The sequence below is a fragment of the Mustela erminea genome, chromosome 4 (genome assembly GCF_009829155.1).
Source record: "Mustela erminea isolate mMusErm1 chromosome 4, mMusErm1.Pri, whole genome shotgun sequence".
NCBI classification, from domain to species: Eukaryota; Metazoa; Chordata; class Mammalia; order Carnivora; family Mustelidae; genus Mustela; species Mustela erminea.
The window spans coordinates 134,800,248-134,820,930 of record NC_045617.1 but is presented as its reverse complement, the minus strand read 5'-3'; the positions used below and the strand labels follow the sequence as shown (position 1 = coordinate 134,820,930).

Here is a 20,683-nt window from a genome sequence, read left to right as displayed (position 1 = left end):
CAGATGATGGGGGAGACCAGGCACAGATGGTTTCCAGAGGCCAAGAAGGGAGCGTTTACCTGAAAGAGTTTACTGCTGAGCGGTTCTAAGAAGGGAAAGAAACGTCCAATCAAATTTGACAATGGAGAGGTCCCTGATGACCCTGGGCGTGCAGTTTCAGTCTGGAATGGTGAGGGAGAAGTAGGCTGGACTGGGTTGAAAAGTGATGAGAAGTGAGAAAGTAGTGACTGAACAGGCGTACTACTCTTTGAAGATGTTCTGCTGCGAAGATCTTAGGAAACAGAGCCTTTCTGGAGCCGGCTCAGGGAGCACATCAGTGGTGGGGATTCTGGGTCTTTAGAGCTCATCACATGTGGACAGGAATGATGGCTTACAGAGGGAGGCATTAATCATGCCGGAGGGGAGGGGGATGCCTGAGGGACTGAAGTCCTTAGGAAGGGGAGAAGAGTTGGAATTAAGACCATAAAACATGGGGGCACTTTTGAAAGCAACAAAGGCACTTCTCTTGTAATCTCTATCTAGATACCTGGAGGTTTGTAAATGTTGGTGTTGGCACTGTGAGGGAGTTCTGATCTGACTGCAAAAGTAGGGATGTAGCAAAGTTCCCAGAACACAAATCCATGGGGGATACTCTTCCTTTTGGGGAAAAAAAAAACCAAAAATCACTCAGCAAATTGGTATTTTTATCTATACAAGGGAGCCCTCTGGTGGTGGGAAAGGCAACTGTAAATTTTTGTTAGGATAAAGGGATGCAAGGTACCCTGTTTTCATATTTCTGCTCCCTAAAGTGGTTTTCTGGGACATATTTTGGGTATCTGAGACTGGTCAGATCACTTCCTTCTTAAAAGAGAGATGTAACAGTTTCACAAATTACTGTGGCTCATAAGCATGGCTATAATCGAAACTTTAAATAAACAGACTTGAAATTAGAAGTGCATGAAATCTCCATTTGAGCTTTACTATTCCCCTGTTGGCCTTTTTTTGTCTTGAGGATGCCCCTCTAGAGCTGGATGAGATTTGAAACTAGAACTGAGCTCAGTTCAGTTACCTGGACAAACATTTATTGAGCACCTATCATGACCCAGCAACTGTAGAGGATAGAAACTGCAATAAGAAGTAATTCTTGACATATGTGATCCAAAGTTATTTTTATAATTGAGTATCTTCAGGATTAAAAAAATAATTATAATAAAAAATAATTATAATATAAATATAATTTAAAAATAATTATAAATCCAAACATAAAAGGTTTTATTAAGCATCAACTTTTTTAGGATCATGGGAGCTCTAGAAATGTACCATATACTTTCAGGGCAGCATGACATTATACAAGAATTGGCAGATCTGTGACACTGGCCTTCAGGGAGAGAGACGCAAGAGTCATAGTTACTGACCTGCTACTGACCGGCTGTGTACTGGAGCAAGACTTTGAGATTCTGTTTTCTGTTACTTACAATGGGACTGCAGTCATCGCACAGCTCACCCTGTAAGCCTTACGTATTTAACGATAGCAAGGTAGTTGCAGTAGAGTGCGCAATGCAAGCGCAAAGCATCTCTCGGAGGTGCCTTCTGGTCTCCGTCCTGCTCCCAGCACCAGGACTCCAGCCCGCATGCGCGGACGCAGCCACGCTGGCCAGGAGACCGGCTCCCTCCACAGCACTTTTGAAACCCTGCTCCTTCTCGAGTCCCTTTATTACTTCTGTTCCTCCTTCCTGCTCCCCTGGCCTTGTCTTCAAAGTCCCATGTCATTTCTACACTTGCCTTTCCTACCGTGTTTTAAATGTCTTCACAGGACACACACATCCCTATGTGACTTGACCCCTACTCCCCTCTCCAGCCTTATTTTGTGCCAGTCCCTGGTCTTCCTTCGTCCACGGACTCTCTCCCAGGGCTTCCCCACCTCGGGCCCCCAGCCAACACCGTGGCCTCTCCCGACCCCCAATCAGATTCACAGTTCACCTTAAAATATCCTATTTTTTAAAGAAAGAGTGATAGAACTTTTAAAGAAACTTGCTTCTGTTATTTACGTGCCCCCCTCAGCACCAGATTCTTTTAAACAATTTCTATACCACTAATTATCTATTTATAACTTTTAATGTCTCCCTTCCCATTAAATTATAAGAGCCACAAGAGTAGAAACTAGTGTGCCGTGTTCACCACTTTTCGTCCAGTGCCATATACACTGCCCGGCATGTGATAGGTGCTCACTAAATATTTGCTAACTGATTTAATCTTCTCTGAGGCAAGGGATGATGGTATGTTCATTTCTACCTCTATCCTAGTGTTTGCTATATAGAAGGTGCCCAGTAAAAGCTTGTCAACTAAGATGTAAATGACTTAACAGTCTAGATTGTGTCTACTTCCAAGAAATCTGGAATCTTAAAAAAGACAGAAATAAAGCAATTTTCTTTGCTAATGAATATATTTACTTAAAAAAAAAAAACTAGGGATATCACAAGACTAACTTGATTAAAAAAAATAATTGAGGTACTCAAGAGCCCATTCTTTTTGAACTACACTTATGAAAACAGGTCATTTAAGGTGGTTTTTAGTTTGTCCCCCCTACCTTGCCCTTTCTTTCAGGGCAAGCAAGCAAAAAAAAAAAAAAAAAAAAAAAAAAAAAAGAAAGATTTTTGTGTGTGTGTGTGTGAAGATTTTCTCATGAGGTATTGCTATCTTCTTTAGAAAGTGCATCTTCTTTATTGTCAGGTAATTGCCTACTGTAGTTCAGTTTGTAAGTGTTTTATTAGAAACCAAAATCCATACAGAGCTAAATGCCATAAGAAAGGCAAATTATTTACCTGGTGGAGTGTTTCATTAGAGAACTGGTGACCAGTAACCTTGAGGTACAAAGCAACCTGGTTTTTTTCTGTCTTCAAAACTAGGGATATTATTATATGCCTCATAAATGGGAAACTTTGCTAAGGAGTTCACTCTGAAAAGCAAGAGATTGTCTCACCTGGAAAAAATTGCTAATTTCCTACATTATTGGTAGTTCCCAGTGAGGATTTTTCTTGTATTAGCTGAAGAAAACACTCATATACAACCCAGAGGCTTCGATGGTGTGAGGTCTTTACCGTCCTGTATGTTACATCCAATTTATGGTCAGTAAAAAGAAAGCAAGTTCAGGAAACTTCCAAATCTCTTAAAAAGTTGAAACACCACCCTTTGACCACTAGTATCAGAGTCCAAAGTTGACTCCACATTTCTCAGATTTCAGAAAATCAGAACTACTTTGTTTAAATTTTACTAGGTCTCATATACAAATAAGCCTCATAGATAGATGCTGACATATCTGCTTCCAAACTTTAAATTCCCCTGAGTTCTTGGTCACAAGTCTGTTTTCCTGGCCACACTTAGTGTTCCTCCAGGGTCTGGCCCAGAGTCCATACTGAAAACAAGTAAATGACAAGAAAGTATCTTTTTGAAGAAAATGTTACCATCTCCATTTTTGTAAGATATTTGGTAATGTTTAACCTATTCCTCCTTGTATGACAGAAAACATCTTATGTTTATAAAATACACTGTGAGGATTCCAGGTTATTGGAAGTATTTCAGGTTAAGGCAATTATCTGCTACATTGCAACATAAATTTATTTCCATTCTCCTTCTCCATGTTATTTCTGGTCTTCATCTGAAATGTATTATATATTTTTCCTTCAAGTTAATGCTCACACACTTACTTCTGAAATGACTATTTTGCTCTTCTAAGGTGTAAATCCCAAGAATGTGTCCTTGGTAGCCAGTGGAAAGGATATAAACCCATATACTTGGAGTAATCAGTTATTTCCTAAGTCACTGGGACACGTGGGGGCAGAACTTGCTTTCAAAAGGAGTAATGCAGGTAAAGCAAAAATACATTTAAAGTATAATTTTACGTTGTTTTCCTTCTGCAGATTTTTACTTTTAACTACATTGCAAGCTGCCTTCTTTCAATGGAGATAATTTTGGGGGTACACAAAAGCTTTCTAACTGGTACTTCAGCACAGATCATTTAACGGCAATCATTTGCCAGATCTCAACTTCCATATGGGTTCTGTCTCTGACTTTACAAAAGAAAAGACAAATTCTGTTTACTAGGGTATGTTTCCTATTTCCCTAAAGAATAAAAATCTCTGGGGTGCCAGCCAAAGACACAGTTTCATATGTTGGGGTCAATGTTGAGAAAGTGAGTAACTTTTGATGGCTGGGGAACAAATCCTGTTTAAGTCAAGTGGCTTCCAGTTCTTAGCCTAATTGAATTATCAGCTGACAGATAATGAAAACTCATTATCAAATCACTGTATGATTTTTGGTCTAGAACTCTGAATAGAGTTCAAAGACTGTTGTGACAAAGCTGTAACAGAACACCTTTCATTCCCAACTATCTGTTTACATTAAACAAGGTGTCTCAGTGCTTCCATCTCCAAAAAGGAACAAGAGAAAAAGGAACAGAACTGGTGCTAAAACCTGATTTTAGCAATAAGCAATACTCATTTGTGGATACAAGGACAGCCTGAAAAGGTGACATCTTTCTCAGTGAGATGAATTTCTCCAAAAGACAATACCTTTCAAAGTTCAGTAATCAAAATTTATAGTATTCATCTTTTTTATTAATTATATGCAATGAATTGTTGTAATTATTAATGAACCTAATCTAGAAAAAAAGTATTTTAACATACTTATGGCTATAAAAACTTTTTTTAAGGTTTCAACTGACACATACTTTCAGTGGTCAACTTAAAGACTTTTAAGCCTAAAACTATATTTGGATAAAATTTGGGAGCTGACATGAATGAAAATAAAATTTTAGAGAGAAATGGGATTAAAGTGAAATTTCCAACAGTTAAAAGGAATGTATTTATGTATTTTTAAGTCAGTATTGGTAGGCATAAAATCACCATGGTATTTAACTCCCATTGCTTAAAGTTAAATTAGAGATGTAATAGTTTTATTTTGAAATGTCTATAATATCCCACAAATGACAACTTTACAAACTATCAATCTTACAGTGAAAAATTTACATAACAGTTTAAAGTGTGTGAAGAAGTAGAGTTCTTAATATAGATAGAGAACTGGATCCAAAAATATCTGAGATCACTGATGCGGCAAGTGAGTAGTCTACTGGAGTGTTCTGAGATGTGACAACACACTCTGGACATTTTAAGTTTTCCAGATGCTCTGAGGACTCAATTTATTTATTTAATAGTGCTGAGGTATCAGACACTGCAGGACTAATTTACTTATTCTTTTCCACTATTTTAAAATAATATTCACTGAACCAGCTGGTTAAGTACAAATGAGTTTAAATGATCCCACTACAACTTTGCGTCTTGGGGGAATACAAAATTGGCTGGCATCAAAGGAAAGCTGTGACCACATGTGAGAACAGTTTCTTATGTCCTTCTGATTTTTTTCATTAATCATCTAACCATTGTTTCTCTGCTTTTCCTAAAACATTCTTCTTCTTCATTCTTTCTTTCCACTTGCCTTCTCATCAGAGGAAAGCATAATTAAACCAATTGAAAAACTATCATGCAATGAAAGTTTTCCTGAAAAATTAGAGGACCCACAAGGTAATTTCTGGGCATTGTAGATGAGTACAACTTGTTCTTTGAATATCTTGTCCAATTTTCTTTTCCACATTTGCCCTGAATCCTGTCATACAAGGCCACTAGGAAGGCCAACCAAGGTCACCTGCTTTTAGAAGTTAGACCAGGGCCGGGAGAAAGAAAAGCGTTCCATGTCTATCAAGAACACCGTTCTTCAACAGTCAGGATTCTAGACTAACTTGCTCTTACAGCTCTAGGCTCATCTTCTTAAATTAATGATGACACTTTATATAAATGAAGCAAATCTACTGAGAATAAGAATTAAAAGAATATTTTCTAATCTGTAATCAGTATTCCTGGAAAATCTTTTTTAAAGTTCGGAAACTCATTTCTTACGCACGAACAATCGCTTAAAAGTTAACCAGGTTAATAGAAATGGTGGATTTCCTAGAGAGTCCCTGTTGCTGGTTTGAACAGTGCCAATTATGGGCTTCAGCCTGAAACTTTGAAGCTCACAAAGTACTTCTTAATAAGCCAAAACAATGAATTTTTTGTTCATTTTTCCTTAGCAACTTTCTCCCTACAGCCCATTACCTGCTCAGCACTTGGCTTTTAGAATCTGACATATTCCATCCCCATTCTGTCACTCAGTAGCCTTGTGATTGTGGACAAGTCAGTCAGGCTCCCTAAGTCAGTTTCCCTGTGTGGGAAATGAAGGACATGATATTTACCAGGGTATTACTGTATAGCCATCCCTAGGATTTTTGTCACCGTAAGCATGTAGCGTCTGCTCTGAGGAGGTAGAAGAGAGCCGGAGCAGCGTTCTGAATGGGATCCCTGCCGTGAACTGCCTTTCAAAAATCTTTTGATGTAAAAGGCTGATTAGTGATTCAGAAATGGGTACTGGGAACTAAAAGAAAGGTCAAATTAGGCATATGCAAATTGTGCATATGCAGAATTCAGTAGTGTTAAAAACTACAAACTGACTTGTTCACTATCTGAAGTCTCACTTCTGCGGTGACGCTGCTGCTTGTCAATTGTTGGGTCCAGAGCACACACTTACTGAGGGCCTCCTGTGCAGAGCGCTGTGACAGACGTCAGGGACAAGAGGTTCAGAGGCCAGACCTGGGAACCAGTAGCGCTGTAAGAGATGCTTCAGTCATAGCTCACCGTCACCGTCAGAGTCCTGGTCCACCTCCTTGCTGACAAGTGTGTCTCCTTTCCTGCATAGCGAGGCTCCTTGAAAGAAAATTGTATTCCTTTTCCTCTTATTTCCAGTTTGCTTCTCAGCTCACTGTGGTCTGTCCTCACGTGGACTCAGGCCACTGCAACCGCTCCTGCCAGGTCCTGACATGATCCTAGTGGCCAGATCCCACAGCCGGGCTAATCCCGTCAGATCTCGGCCTCCTCCGGTCTTCCTTCTCTCTCCGCACACTGTGTGCTCCTGGACGCTCAGACCCTGCTCCTCCTAACATCCACCACCCTCTCTCTTCCTCTCCTCTGTGGGTCCTCTTCTTTCCTGTCTCTTAATGCTGGTGTTCCCTGGGCCTCTGTTCTGGACCTTTGCACATCCCACAAGCCCTCCGAGCTGGCTCCTCCAAGCCGTAGCCCCATAACCGCCATACCTGGCTAATTCCGTCTCCGGGCCCGTTCAACCACAACTCCGGTATCCCACAGGCACCATGTCTTTCCAACAAACCTGTTGCTGTTCCTAGTCACCTAAGATACAAACGGAGGGGTTTGTAGTCCTCTTTCCCTACCCCGCCTACCCCGTACACCCACTTCGTTCTCTTCTCCATTGCCTTTGTGACTCCCTTAGTTCAGACTCTCATTTCAGCTCGAGCTGACCTCCTGTCTTCTGCCTTTAGCTTTTCCCCCTTCAGCCCATCACTCTACTGTCCCAAGGCCAATCATTCACTAACAGTGATGAGGATGAGGCTGATGACAGCTGACATTTACTGAACACCGGATTCTATGCTAAGTGCTTTGCATACATTTCATTCACTCTCTACAGCAACCCTATGAGAACAGGTACAGTTACTATAGTGATTTTACAGAATGAAGAAAAGCAGAGAGCACAGGAAGGCCGGGGGCCTCCTGGCAGGAAACACACTCAGGTTAAGAAAGAAGTCATTTAAAACAAACAAACAAACAAAAAAAAAAAAACAAAAAAAAAACCCCCACAACTGGAATGTTCAGGGCGACAGCCTTGGGTTCACATTCTAGCTTGGTCACTTATGGTGATCACTAAGGCAGGTTCTAAGAGCCACAAGGTGTGGATAAAATAGGCATGTAAAGGGGCATTATACGGACGCAACAGGATTATCTGTAAAGCCTTTATGCAGCGCTTTAAATAGAGTCAATACTCGAAAAACGGAATCCAGAATTGGGAGGGGTGTAGTATTTGTTACTCTCTGGTGCTTTAAAATATTCACCTTCTGACTATGAAACTTTATGATGCGTCACCAGGAAATCTTGGAAGCTATGCTACTTACAATCAGTCAGGATATATTCCTTCCTTTCTCAAAAAAGAAGTGGGCTCAGCTGGCCAGAGGATACATTTAGCACCTCTCAGTGCAACAACTTCAGGTAAGAACAACTTTATAGTTTTTGAGATTTCTGATCAGAAAGGAGCTCTTTCGAAGTTTATATCATCAGTTTCCCCAAGTGAAGACTTTTAAATTAGTCTCATTAACACAGTTCTAATCGGTTTTGGCAAAATGTCCTTTCTTCTTCTGAAGCTGTGGTCTGAGGGTCTGTCCTAAGTGCTCCCTCTGCTTAAATGGCTCCTCTGCCAGGCACACATTATGCCATTTACTCTTCACAAGACTGGACGAGGGAGCCCTTCTACAGAGGAGGAAACTGACATGAAGCAGTTTACCTAGGGCCACACAGCGGGTCAACGGTGCGGCCGGGACAGCAACTGGGTCTGGGTAGTTTCAAGGAACATGCTGTGCTAGCCAACGAGATGGAAGATGGCATCCTTCAGAGCTTCCCACCTGGCACCTAGCCCAGAGGGGAAGTGTAACCAATGCTGAGACACTGTCCGTGTGCCATTTCCTCTGCAGTTCCACTGTACTGAACCGAATGATGGCTTTGCAACAGTGAGTGGTGAAGGGCTGATTCCTCGGTAGCGTGGCAGGACAGCCACATTCAGGGGTGTGGCCTTGATCGTCAGGGTCGTGATTCTCCCATCCAAGCACTAACCAGGCCCGACCCTGCTTAGCTTCCAAGATCAGACGAGATGGGGTGCATTCAGGGTTGGTATGGCCAGAGACCAGGGTCATGATTCTGTACTTGAGCTTGACTAGATCTGGCTGTGAACATTCTTGAAATTATTCTAATCTAAAATAGAGATCCTCATGAAAGTGCCTAAAGGTGAAGGCAGATAGAAGTTTGGTAAGATACAAAGTTGTATAGCAAAGTTCACTTGAAAAGTAATCTTGGGGTGTGTCCTAGCCAGGGGCTTATCTTAGAACTCCTGATCCAAGCTGCCAGTCTTTAAAAGTCACAATGTTGGAGCTAAAACTGTAAAAAGCACTGGACGTCTATAATTTACTCTCCTTTAACACAGACTAGAAATAAATAGTACTCAGTTACCTTATCTGTGAAGAATTGCTTCCTTTTATCCCTCTGCTGAAACAAAATATGTAAGTGAACACTTGATATACAGCTGTGTTTTTGTTTTTTTCTCAAAGCCTCAGGTATTTTAAGCCAACCTTATGGTAAGTCACCAGCCATGGCTTAATAGCAATTTTTAAAATAAAAGCAGAAAATCATAATGTATCAAATTATTTTGTTATCTGAGTACCTGCTCTTACAAAGAGAAAGTAGGTGTCTTTAAGACTATTTTTAGGCACGCCTGGGTGGCTCAGTAGGTTAAACCGCTGCCTTCGGCTCAAGTCATGATCCCAGGGTCCTGGGATCGAGTCCTGCATGGGAACCTGCTTCTCTCTCCGCCTCTGCCCACCTCTCTGCCTGCTTGTATGCTCTCTCTCTCTCTCCTTTATTCTGACAAATAAATAAATAAAATATGTTTTTTAAAAAGACTATTTTTATAAGATACTGAAGGCCTTTACATGTTTTCTGTCAGATTAGCATGCACAGTCCTATCTACATTTTTTTAGTAAATGCTTTCTCATAACTTTTTATCTCTTCATTTACTCTGCTCATCAGATTTTCCTACAGATGGTGGTAGGAAGATAAGTATAAAAAAGAAGTAAATATTAATCATTCTCGCGGTCAAGGCAAATGCTTAGGAAACCACTGTTCTGTAAGAGATGAGTCCTCCAGCACTCCCATCTGGGTGGCAGTTTCCCACAAGAAAACAAAACCAGGTCATTACCTTTTTCACTCAACTATTTCCCCTTCTCATGTAGCCTGCCTCCCTCTCTGCTCCTCCTTGTCCTCACTCTCATGTTTTGAGAAGAAAATGCAAATTAATTTCTTTCAGCTTTCCCATGAAATCTCTCATCCCAAACTTCCTAACGCCACCTCCTCCCCTTGCTCTGATGGTAACAAGGACTTTAAGGAGGGCTTCTTTCCTGGACAGCCACCCTTTACAAGGGCGGGGAGGGCCCTGATCTAAGTGCGCTACATTCATTAACTCGACCACAGAAAGTACTATTATCATGATCTGTTTTACAGAGGTTCTGTTTCTTGCTAAAAGTGACACAGTGGTGGCACTGATTAAATTCTTAACTACAGGGGCGCCTGGGTGGCTCAGTGGTTTGGGCTGCTGCCTTCGGCTCGGGTCATGATCTCAGGGTCCTGGGATCGAGCCCCGCATCGGGCTCCCTGCTCCGCGGGAAGCCTGCTTCCCTCTCTCTCTCTCTCTCTCTCTCTCTGCCTGCCTCTCTGCCTACTTGTGATCTCTGTCTGTCAAATAAATAAATAAAATCTTAAAAAAAAAAATTCTTAACTACAGGTGAACATCTTTCCTTCAGCACACTTTATTTTTACAAGAAGTTAAATGCCCCTGATAGGACACATGTGGTTCTTAAATGCACAGCAAACCTTTGAGGCTTTGTCTGCCCCATGCTCAGGGTGTGCGGGGTCCGGTCTGGCAATGACACAAAAGCATTTCTTGCCCTCCCTCGAGATGTCGGATCCTTTGTCAAGCCCTAAGTTCTTCAGCAATGGTGCTTGAATCCTAAAACTATTATCTTTCAGGTAGGAATCTAAATGTCAACACTATACCCTTCTTGGCAAACAATCCCCTCTTCCAAGAAGGTTTTTAAAATATCTGCCTGGAAACCGTTTCAAATTCATTTAGGATTTAACGTAGCTATGTCATGACCTGGAGAAAAAGCTGGTACTCCCCAGATCCCTCATTTTGTACCCCAAGGGCCTCACTCTATTAGCCGAAGGGTTTCTCTGAATCACCAGGGCTTATGGTCTGTCTCCCTCCCCTCCTCCCCTCCCACCAGTGCTATCATCCATGCCCAGTACCATTTTGGCCTATAGACCTCGGGTTTGGGTTCACAAATTTAACACACTGGCGCTTTTCTACACTCCCATGGGTTAGAAGTAAAGGGCCATTCCTGGAAAACTTGGTTAGTGGTTTAATCAGTTTTTCCTTAACAGTTAAGGGTTGACTGGCTCTTCTAAACACTTTGTCCCTGCTTCATTAGATAGCTTTCTGTTGGCTTTAACCTGGAGAACTTTAAACCTGGTAAGAGTGAGAGGACAGGACAGGTTGTTCCCTGGGCAGTTCCTCACTTAATGCTATTCCCCATTGAGCGGCGGTCAGAGGGACAATGGATCCATACTGCTCCTATAATGTTCCCTCCACTCCCCACGTTTAGAGAAAGTATAGACTAAACAACAACAAAAACAGGGAAACCATGTACGTGAATATGGTATAGTGCTAGGTATACAAAAGGGTTAGACTCATTTCAAAATTGACACTTAGGAGTTTAATCCAAGTGTGACAGCCACCACACAGTGTGAAAAGATACTTAAATCTCAAATGGACAGATCAAACATCCTCTTGAGAGAGAACACCTGATAATCTGCTGTAAATGGGAAGTGAGAGTGGGTGAGGGAAGGCCTGGAGAAGGGACTGAGGTTCTCTACAAAATGATTTACTGCTTTGTCATTTGAGATGTTTAAGCAAGTTTAGCTTGTAAATTGTTCAGGTAACAACAAATATTTAACAAATTAAAATTTCACAAAGGTTTGGGATCTTAGGAATGGCTCACCTTTTAAAGGAATTGTTTTCATCCATCATTTTCCCAATTAAAAAAATGAAGTTTCTTGCCTCTAAAGACCCCAGTTTCATGTTTAAAAGAATCTACAATGGGATCCCAACCCTGTAGCTCCATGAAGCCAGAGACTTATAGGATTCATAATTACAAATAAATTTTCTGTAGTGGGTATTACATTTGAGTATTAGTCAGATGTAACCACTGTGTGACTTTACAAAGTCACTGACACTGTGGGTACTACCTGTTGAACCTGAACCCAGAATTTCTTGGTCATCCTGGTTGATGTTGCCTACCTACATGTGTTAAGGCATTTGAGTAAACCCAGAAAAGAAGCAGCAGCAGTATCAGAACTGTAAACCAGAAATATTGGCTCTTAAGCTACTAAGAATTCTGTATCAACATAAAAGTATACTAGAATTTTAGTTTTAATATTTAAAAAAAATCTTAGAGACCACTGAACTAATCTTTTAAAGATAAACTCTGGATTCCCCCATAAAATAAAAAAGATAAATTGCTTGATTTTAAATTTGTTAATGAAATGAATTAAAATTCCAACTTCCAATTCTTATTTCTTCCAGAATATACCTGGAACACAAAACCTGGTCGGGGGCAGTTTTCAGGACCTACTTACCATCCTACGGCCAAGAATCTAAATATTGTGAACCGTGCACAGCCGGTTCCCTCGGTGCATGGAAGGACAGATTGGGTGGCCAAGTATGGCGGCCACCGGTAGGAATCTCGTGTGAAGCCCCACAGCACTGCTCCAATGAGCCCTGCAAGTCCCCTGACCCTAGGAAATGTCTACAGATGTCATGTCTATTTCTACTGAGTTCTGGAAGAAATACGCAGTAGTGGGTACTTTGAAGAGCAAAAACCATCTCCTATTTTCTTTCCTAGAAATGAAATGCATATTCTTAGCATCGGTTGCCCACAGTGCTGATATACGGGTAGGACTTTACAAAGTATTGAATAAACTATTTGCCAAAGTATCAAGTATTTGATCTACAAATTAATAGTTACTAAGTATGATAAGAATCTTTTTTTTTTTTTAAAAAAAAGGCCTTCAGAAAGTGTTTAGAGTGTTTCATCTGTTATTTGCTAAACTAATTTAACATTTCATCAGTTGGCCTCAAAGATTTGTTTTTTTAACAGCAATTAGGTGGACTTCTGTGGGCTGTCAGTTATGGTTCTTATCTGGCTAAGGCTCTACCCTACCAGTTTGGCAATGGCAAAAGACACTCATTTATCATATGCTTTTCTACTTCGAAATTATGGAAGCGATGGTTAATTCCATCTTGAGCAGGATATCTTTCCTAGGAATAAATTTATCTTTAATAATAAAGATCTCAAAATTATGTCACCCAATTTTAGTGGAGAGTCTGTTGTTTGATTTTGACCAACACAACTCCCATGAATCCATGGTGACTATCAAACCCAATGGCTTGAAGATTCCCGGATCAACCAAGTCAAGGTTCTCTCATCTTCACATCAAGAAAGTTCTTGAAACTATGACATATGTTCACCATACTTTTAAAGTTTTTTTCATATATTTCATATATTCATATATATTTGAAAGTTCACTTTCAAAATACTTTGCTTCCATGTTCCTACTAGACACAAAAATGAGGTGTGCCAGCCTGTCCCCCAAAGCAAACTGTTGCTGCTGCAGATCACTGACCTGGCTCTGACCTTGACATTTACTCTGAAGAGCAAATGCATTCAGTTGCTATAGCAGTGATTTCACTTAGTACAATTTTTTTTTTCCTTTAATTTCTAAACTGGTACTTAAAATACACATTTTGAACTAGGGACTACTCTATTTAAACCTGCCATTTTATGGACTGGACATTAGTACTGTATATTCTTTTTAAAGAATAATAATGTTATCAACTGCTATTTTTATGTATTTTCTGACTTTGTAACAAATGCTAATGTAATTGGTATCATCTTGTGGACATTATCCAAAGACATCAAAAAATGATAGTAATATGGTATTTTTGTATAGAAGATGCAGCTTACCTTGTTGAAAAATGTTATAATCTGAAGAGTTATTTATGTTGATGGTAATGGTTATATATATTTGTACAGTTCTAATTAATGTCTCAAAGCTAAAAAATTATTTTGTGTTACTGGGAAGCTTTTATACTTCTCAATAGATATTAAAATAACTATGGTTAACTGGTATGTTTTCTTTATACTTTTAAACTTTATACTTACACTCTGAGGGCTATTTGTCATTTTCATTATAGACTTTTGTTTTTCTAGCAGTTTTAGGTTTATGGAAAAATTCTCGGCAAAGTACAGAGCTTCCATATACCCCCCTTCAGGACCCTCCCCAAATTATCCTTATTATTAACATCTAGCACTAGTGTGGGACATTTGCTGGAACTGATGAGCCAGTATCAGTACAACTTTAGTCTCCACAGTTGACATTAAGGTTCATGCTTTGTGCTGTATATTCTGTGGGTTTTGCCAAAATACATGGCATGTAACCACCGTTACAGTACCCTAGAGATTAGTTTCATTGTCCTAAAAATCCCATGCTCCACCCATTCACCCTTCTCTCCCACCCCCCAAACCTCTAGCAACCCACCAATCTTTTCATCTCCACTGTGCTCCTGTTCCAGAATGTCACAAAGCTGGAATCATACACCAGCTTCTCTCACTGAGCAAGATGCATCTAAGTTTCTTCTATGTCTTTTCTTAGCTCGATAGCTCATATCTGTTTATTTCTAACTAATATTTCAAGGTATATATGCACCACAGTTTGTTTATCCATTCACCTACTGAAGAACATCTTGTTTTCAAGTCTGGGCAATTATGAATAAAGCTGCTCACCCCAGTAGCAATCTAGCATCCAGATCTCGAATCCTAACACCACTGTCCAGTAAAAGGAACCACGGCTTTCTGGAGAGATGGCCGATTCTAGTACTGAGCATGAAATACCCAAGCTGATACTGGAGATCTTATAGTGCTAGAAAGTAACAGTTACAAAAAACAAAAATAAAAAATAAAAACAAAAAGCCAACAAGCAGAAGTCACCCACATTGATGGGCTAGGTGAAAGAGCTCCTAAAGAGCGAGCTCCTAATGGCCCAAACTGCAACAATTTGAGAAAGAAAATGAAGAAGTAATTGTATTATAACCCAAAGTGGGAAATACATATCCTGGAGTGCATACTGATATAAGTAAGTAAATAACTGAGTAGGGAAAAGAGACAAATCTCCTATACAGAATCCCAAATAATTTATGTAGACACTCTACCCTCAAGGAGGAAGAGTACAACTCCCCAGTCCTTAAGTACAGAATGTGCACAGTGACTTCCTTTCAAAGAGTGCAGTATGGGAAGGGGGGAAGAGGAACAACTTCACAGTGGGGAAGCCTGACTGAATACTACCTGAAGCCAGATGATCAAGGTCAACGTCAACAATAATACCAAATTCATATACGTTACCTTAATATTATGTGATGAAAACAGCATTTTACCTCTGTGGTCTTCTAAAATTTCCTAACTCCAGACTAACCATAAGGGAAACACTAAACAAATTCTAACAGAAAAGCATTCTACAAAAGACTTGGTCTGTACTCCTCAAAACTATCAGAGTCATCAAAAACAAGGCAAATCTGAGAAAGTTATAGCCAAGAGAGCTTAAGGAGACATGACATCTAATTGTAACATGGGATCCTACGTGAGAGCCCATAAAAGAAAAACAGTATCAGTTTTTAAGAACTTAGAAAATCTGAATAGAAAATCTCAATAAAATAAAATATAGACTTCAATTAATTTATCAATATTGGTTCATAAGTTCAAACAATTATTTCATGCTAACCTAAGATATTAATGATAGGGAAAACTAGGAGTGGGGTACGTGGGAACTCTGTACTGTCTTCTCAAAATGGTCCTAAAAAGTGTATTTTTAAAAAGAAGATTTGATCAATTTATAAATCCAACAATGTTTACTAAATATCTACTAAGTACTAAGTATAGTATATATAGTAGTGACAAAATGGTCATTTTCTCTCACCTCACAGAAATATATTCTGGAGGCAGACATTAAATGAACACATATGAAATTGTATACTGGCAAACTATGATGGGGTTAAGAAAAAAAAAGACAGGACATTAGGGAGACTAAAGAAAAAATCTAAATGTTGAGAGACAACTGAATGGTTTTAAGTGTAGGAGTCAAAATATACTTGAAATATGCCTCACCTGCCGGGTAGAGAAAGAACTGTTGAGCGAAACCATGAAAACAAGGAGTCCTACTAGAAAATTAAAAAATGGTGAGGCTTAGACTTAGGTATTGGCAACAATATGGAACAGAGTAAGTATGACTGTTAATAGAAAGCTACCGGGTTTTAGTGTTACTCTTTCTTGCTGCTTTATAGAACTTTCTCATTAGTTCAGTATGCTTTTAACTGCTTGTCTTGGGTTTTCTAGATAGATAAATATATTAACTGTTTAAAATGTTTAATTTCCTGATTTTTCCAGCATTTACACTTATTTATTTCTCATGTTTTGTCTGGTGTCTCTAGAACAATGTTGATCTTGTCAGTAGCAGCAAATATATGATTATTTTTAACTTTAACATAAAGCCACAAGACTAAATAAATGGTAGCTAATAAGAACCTAAGGCACATAATATGCTCGAGTGAGTCAAAAAGTACTTACATTACTGTCAAATTAATTTTGCTCAGACCTGTTACCTAATTTAAAAATACATATGAAAAAGGTTCCATTCATCATAGTCACAAAAGCTAAAATATCCTACTAAATGAATGTAACTCTAAAATATGAAGACATTAGAAACAAAACTAACAACCAGAAAACAATATACAAAATAGCAACAAGTATGTATCAATAATTACTTTAAGTTACTTTAATTGACCTTAATGCTCCAATCAAAACACACAGGGTGAAAAGATTAAATAAACAACAATAACAAAAAACCACACGGTGGCTGAATGGATATAAAAAAAAAAAAAAAAAAAAAAGACCCACCATACTGTCTACAAGAGACTCACTTCAGATCTAAAGACACATGCAGACTTAAAGTGGAGATGGAAAAGAAATTCCATGCAAATGGAAAGAAAAAGCTAGAGTAGCAATACCTACCAGACAAAACTTTTAAAGCAAAGACTGCAACAAGTGTTATTACATAATGATAAAAGGGTCAATCCAAGAAGAGGATAGAACATTTGTAAATATTTACATACCTAACACAGAAGTACCTAAATATGTAAACCAAATATTTTAACAGACATAAAGAGGGTAACTAACAATAATACAGTAATAATGGAAGACTTTAATATCCCACTTACATTAACAGATTATCAACACAAAAAAGCCAAAAGTAAATAAGGAAAAACTGTCCTCAAGTGACAGATCAAACCAAAGAGACTTATTAGATATACACAGAACATTTAATCTTCAAGCTGCAGAATACACATTCTTTTCAAGTGCACATTAAACATTCTCCAGGATCACAGTATGATCTCATGAGACCACAAAACAAGTCTCAATAAATTTAAGACTTATATCATTGCAAACATCTTTTCTAAGCACAATAAAGCTAGAAATCAATTATAAAAATAAAATTGAAAACAGGAGTGCCTGGGTGGCTCACTGGGTAAAGCCTCTGCCTTCAGCTTAGGTCATGATCTCAAGGTCCTGGGATCGGGCTCAATCCCTGCTCAGCAGGGAGCCTGCTTCCCACTCTCTCTGCCTACTTGTGGTCTCTGTCAAATAAATAAAGTCTTTTAAAAAAATAAATAAAAAATAAAATTGAAAACAAAAAACCCACAAGACATGGAGACTAAACAGTATGCTACTAACCAACCAAGGGGTCAACAGAAAAAGAGAAAATCAAAAAATACCTTAAGACAAATGAAAATGGAAACTAGACTTTCCAAAATCTACGGGACACAGAAAAAGCAACTTTGAGGGATAAGTTTATAAAAATAAGCAAGAAATAAAAATCTCAAATAAATAATCTAACTTTACACCTAAAAGAACTAGAAAAAGAACAACAACAACAAAAAAAGCCCAAAGTTAGCAGAAGGAGGGAAATAATAAAGATCAGAATGGAAATAAATGATCTAGGGAGAGAGGGAAGGAGGAAGAAAGAGAGGGACAGACGGAGAGAAAGAAGGAAGGAGAAAAGAAAAAAGATTATGAAGCTAAAAGCTGGTTCTTTGAACAGATAAACAAAATTGATAAGCCTGTACCCAGACTCATCAAGAAAAGATGAAATAGAGACCAAAAAAATAAAATAAAATCAGAAATGGAAGAGAAGTTAAACTGATATTACAGAAATAGAAAGGATCATAAGAGACTTCTAAAATTACACACCAACAAACTGGAAAGCCAAGAAGGGACAAATTCCCAGAAACACACAACCTTCCAAGACTCATAATGAAGAAAGAAAATATCAATAGACCAATTACAAATAACGGAATCAAAACAATTTAAAAAACCACCCAAAACAGAAGTCCAGGACCAGACAGCTTCACAGATGGATCCTACCAAACATTTAAACAAGAGTTAGTAACTATCCTCCTCAAATAATTTCAAAACATTGAAGAGGATGAAACACTTCCACACTTGTTTTATGAGACCAGCATATCACTTAAACCAGACAAAGACATTACAAAAGAAAATAGCAGGCTAAGAGCCCTGATGAACAAGGATGAAAAAATGCTCAAAAATTATCAGGAAAGGGTGGCCTGGGTGGCTCAGTGGATTAAGCGTCTGCCTTTGGCTTAGGTCATGATCTCAGGGTCCTGGGATCAAGCCCCACATGGGGCTCTCTGCTCAGCGGGGAGCCTGCTTTCCCCTGCCTCTCTCTCTACTTGTGATCTCTGTCTGTCAAATAAATAAAATCTTAAAAAAAAAAAATCAGGAAAGTGAATTCAACAATACAAAGGACCATATACCATGATCAAGTAGGATTTACGCCAGGGATACGAGAACGGTTTCAACATCCTCAAATCAATCAACATGATACATGTTAACAGCAACAAAAAAAGGATAAAAATCATATGATCATCTCAATAGATGCAGAAAAACCATTTGACAAATTCAACATCCATTCATGATTAAAAATGATTAAAACTATCAACAAAGTGGATATAGAGGGAACAAACCTCAACAGAATAAAGTCCATATATGACAACCCACAGTTATCACCATGTTCAACAGCAAAAAACTAAAAGCTTCTCCTCTAAGACAAGGAATGAGACAAGAAGGCCCACTCTTACCACTTTTATTCAACATACAGTGCTGAAGTCCTAGCCATAGCCATTAGGCAAGAAAAGGAAATCAAAGGCATCCAAATTGAAAAGGAAGAAGTAAAACTATCACTAGTTGTAGATGACATGAAATTATACATAGAAAATGCAGAAGACTTCACCAAAAAACTATTAGAACAAATGAATTTCACTTAATTTGCTGAATACTAAATTAACACATAAAAATCAACTGTACTTTTTTACAAACTAACAACAAGCTATCAGAAAGAAACTTAAAAAACAATCCCATTTCTAAGCGCATCAAAAAGAATAAAATACCTAGGAATAAAACCAAGGAGGTGAAAGACCTGTACCTATAAGATACTGATGAAAGAAACAGAAAATGACACAAATAAGTAACATATACTGGGCTCACAGATTGGAAGAATCACATTGTTAAAATGTCCTTACTACCCAAAGCAATCTTAGTGATTCAATGTAATCCCCATCAAAATATTAAATGTATAATTAGTGGAACTAGAACAAAGAATCCTAAAACTTGTATGGAACTACAAGACCCCAAACAGCCAAAAGAGTCTTGAGAAAGAAGAACAAAGCTGGAGGTAAGGTCCCTGACTTCAAACTATACCACAAAGCTACTGTAACGCAAACAGTATGGTACTAGCACAAAAACAAATACATAAATCAACAGAATAGAGAGCCCAGAAACAAACACACACATATATGGTCAATCTATGACAAATGAAGCAAGAACAGACAATGGGTAAAGGACAGTCTCTTCAAAAAACTGTGCTAGGAAAACTGGATAGCTACATGTGAAAGAATAAAACTGGATTTCTATTTTATACCATAAACAAAAATAAATTAAATATAGATTAAAGACAAACATAAGACCTGAAACCATAAAACTCCGAGAACACCGCCTAGGCAGTAAGCTCTTTGACATCAGTCTTAGCAATATTTTTTAGACCAGTTTCCTATTCAAGAGCAGCAAAAGCTAACACAAATAAATGGGATTACATCAAACTAAAAAAGCTTTTGCAGAGAAGGAAACCAACAAAATGAAAAGGCAATCTAATGGTGGAGGAAGATATTTGCAGCAAATCATGTATCTGATTAACACGTTAATATCTAAAACACATAAAAATCTTCTACAGCTTAATATCAAAACAACAAATAATCTAATTAAAAAACAAGCAGAACTTGAACAGACATTTTTCCAAAGACAAAGAGATGGCCAACAGACACATGAAAAGATCCTCAACAGCAGTAATCATCAGGGCCGTGCAAATCGAAATCACAATGAAATATGATACCAGTCAGGAGGGCTCGTGTTAAAAAGAAAAAAAATAACAAGTGTTGGTGAGGAGGTCAAAATGTAAACTGGTGCAGCCACTATGAAAAACAGTATGGAGGTTCCTCAAAAAATTAAAAATAGAACTACCTTGGGGCACCTGGGTGGCTCAGTGGGTTAAGCCATTGCCTTTGGCTCAGTTCATGATCCCAGTGTCCTGGGATCGAGCCCTGCATCAGGCTCTCTGCTCAAAAGGGAGCCTGCTTCCCTTCCTCTCCCTCTGCCTGCCTCTCTGCCTACTTCTAATCTCTGTCAAATAAATAAATAAAATCTTAAAAAAAAAAAATAGAACTACCATGCAACCCTGCAATTCCACTTCTGGGTACTTACACAAAAACC

The 20,683-nt window shown here is 38.7% G+C and overlaps 1 protein-coding gene across 7 annotated transcripts in view; it reads left to right on the top strand.

Moving 5' to 3' along the window:
- MAK (male germ cell associated kinase) overlaps positions 1–13,915 on the top strand; it is a 57,991-nt gene extending 44,076 nt beyond the window's left edge. For 4 of the 7 annotated variants that reach the window (XM_032341092.1, XM_032341093.1, XM_032341094.1 and 1 more), the window contains 3 exons: positions 3,713–3,844; positions 8,001–8,120; positions 12,319–13,915. In XM_032341092.1, coding sequence (XP_032196983.1) covers positions 3,713–3,844; positions 8,001–8,120; positions 12,319–12,473 — 407 coding nt within the window. In that variant the 3' untranslated portion in view covers positions 12,474–13,915. Of the gene's footprint in view, positions 1–1,312; positions 1,448–3,712; positions 3,845–4,385; positions 7,974–8,000; positions 8,121–12,318 lie in introns of those variants that run through there. The other 3 variants (XM_032341098.1, XM_032341096.1, XM_032341097.1) reach the window with 3 other exon arrangements.
- Positions 13,916–20,683: the final 6,768 nt, after the last annotated feature.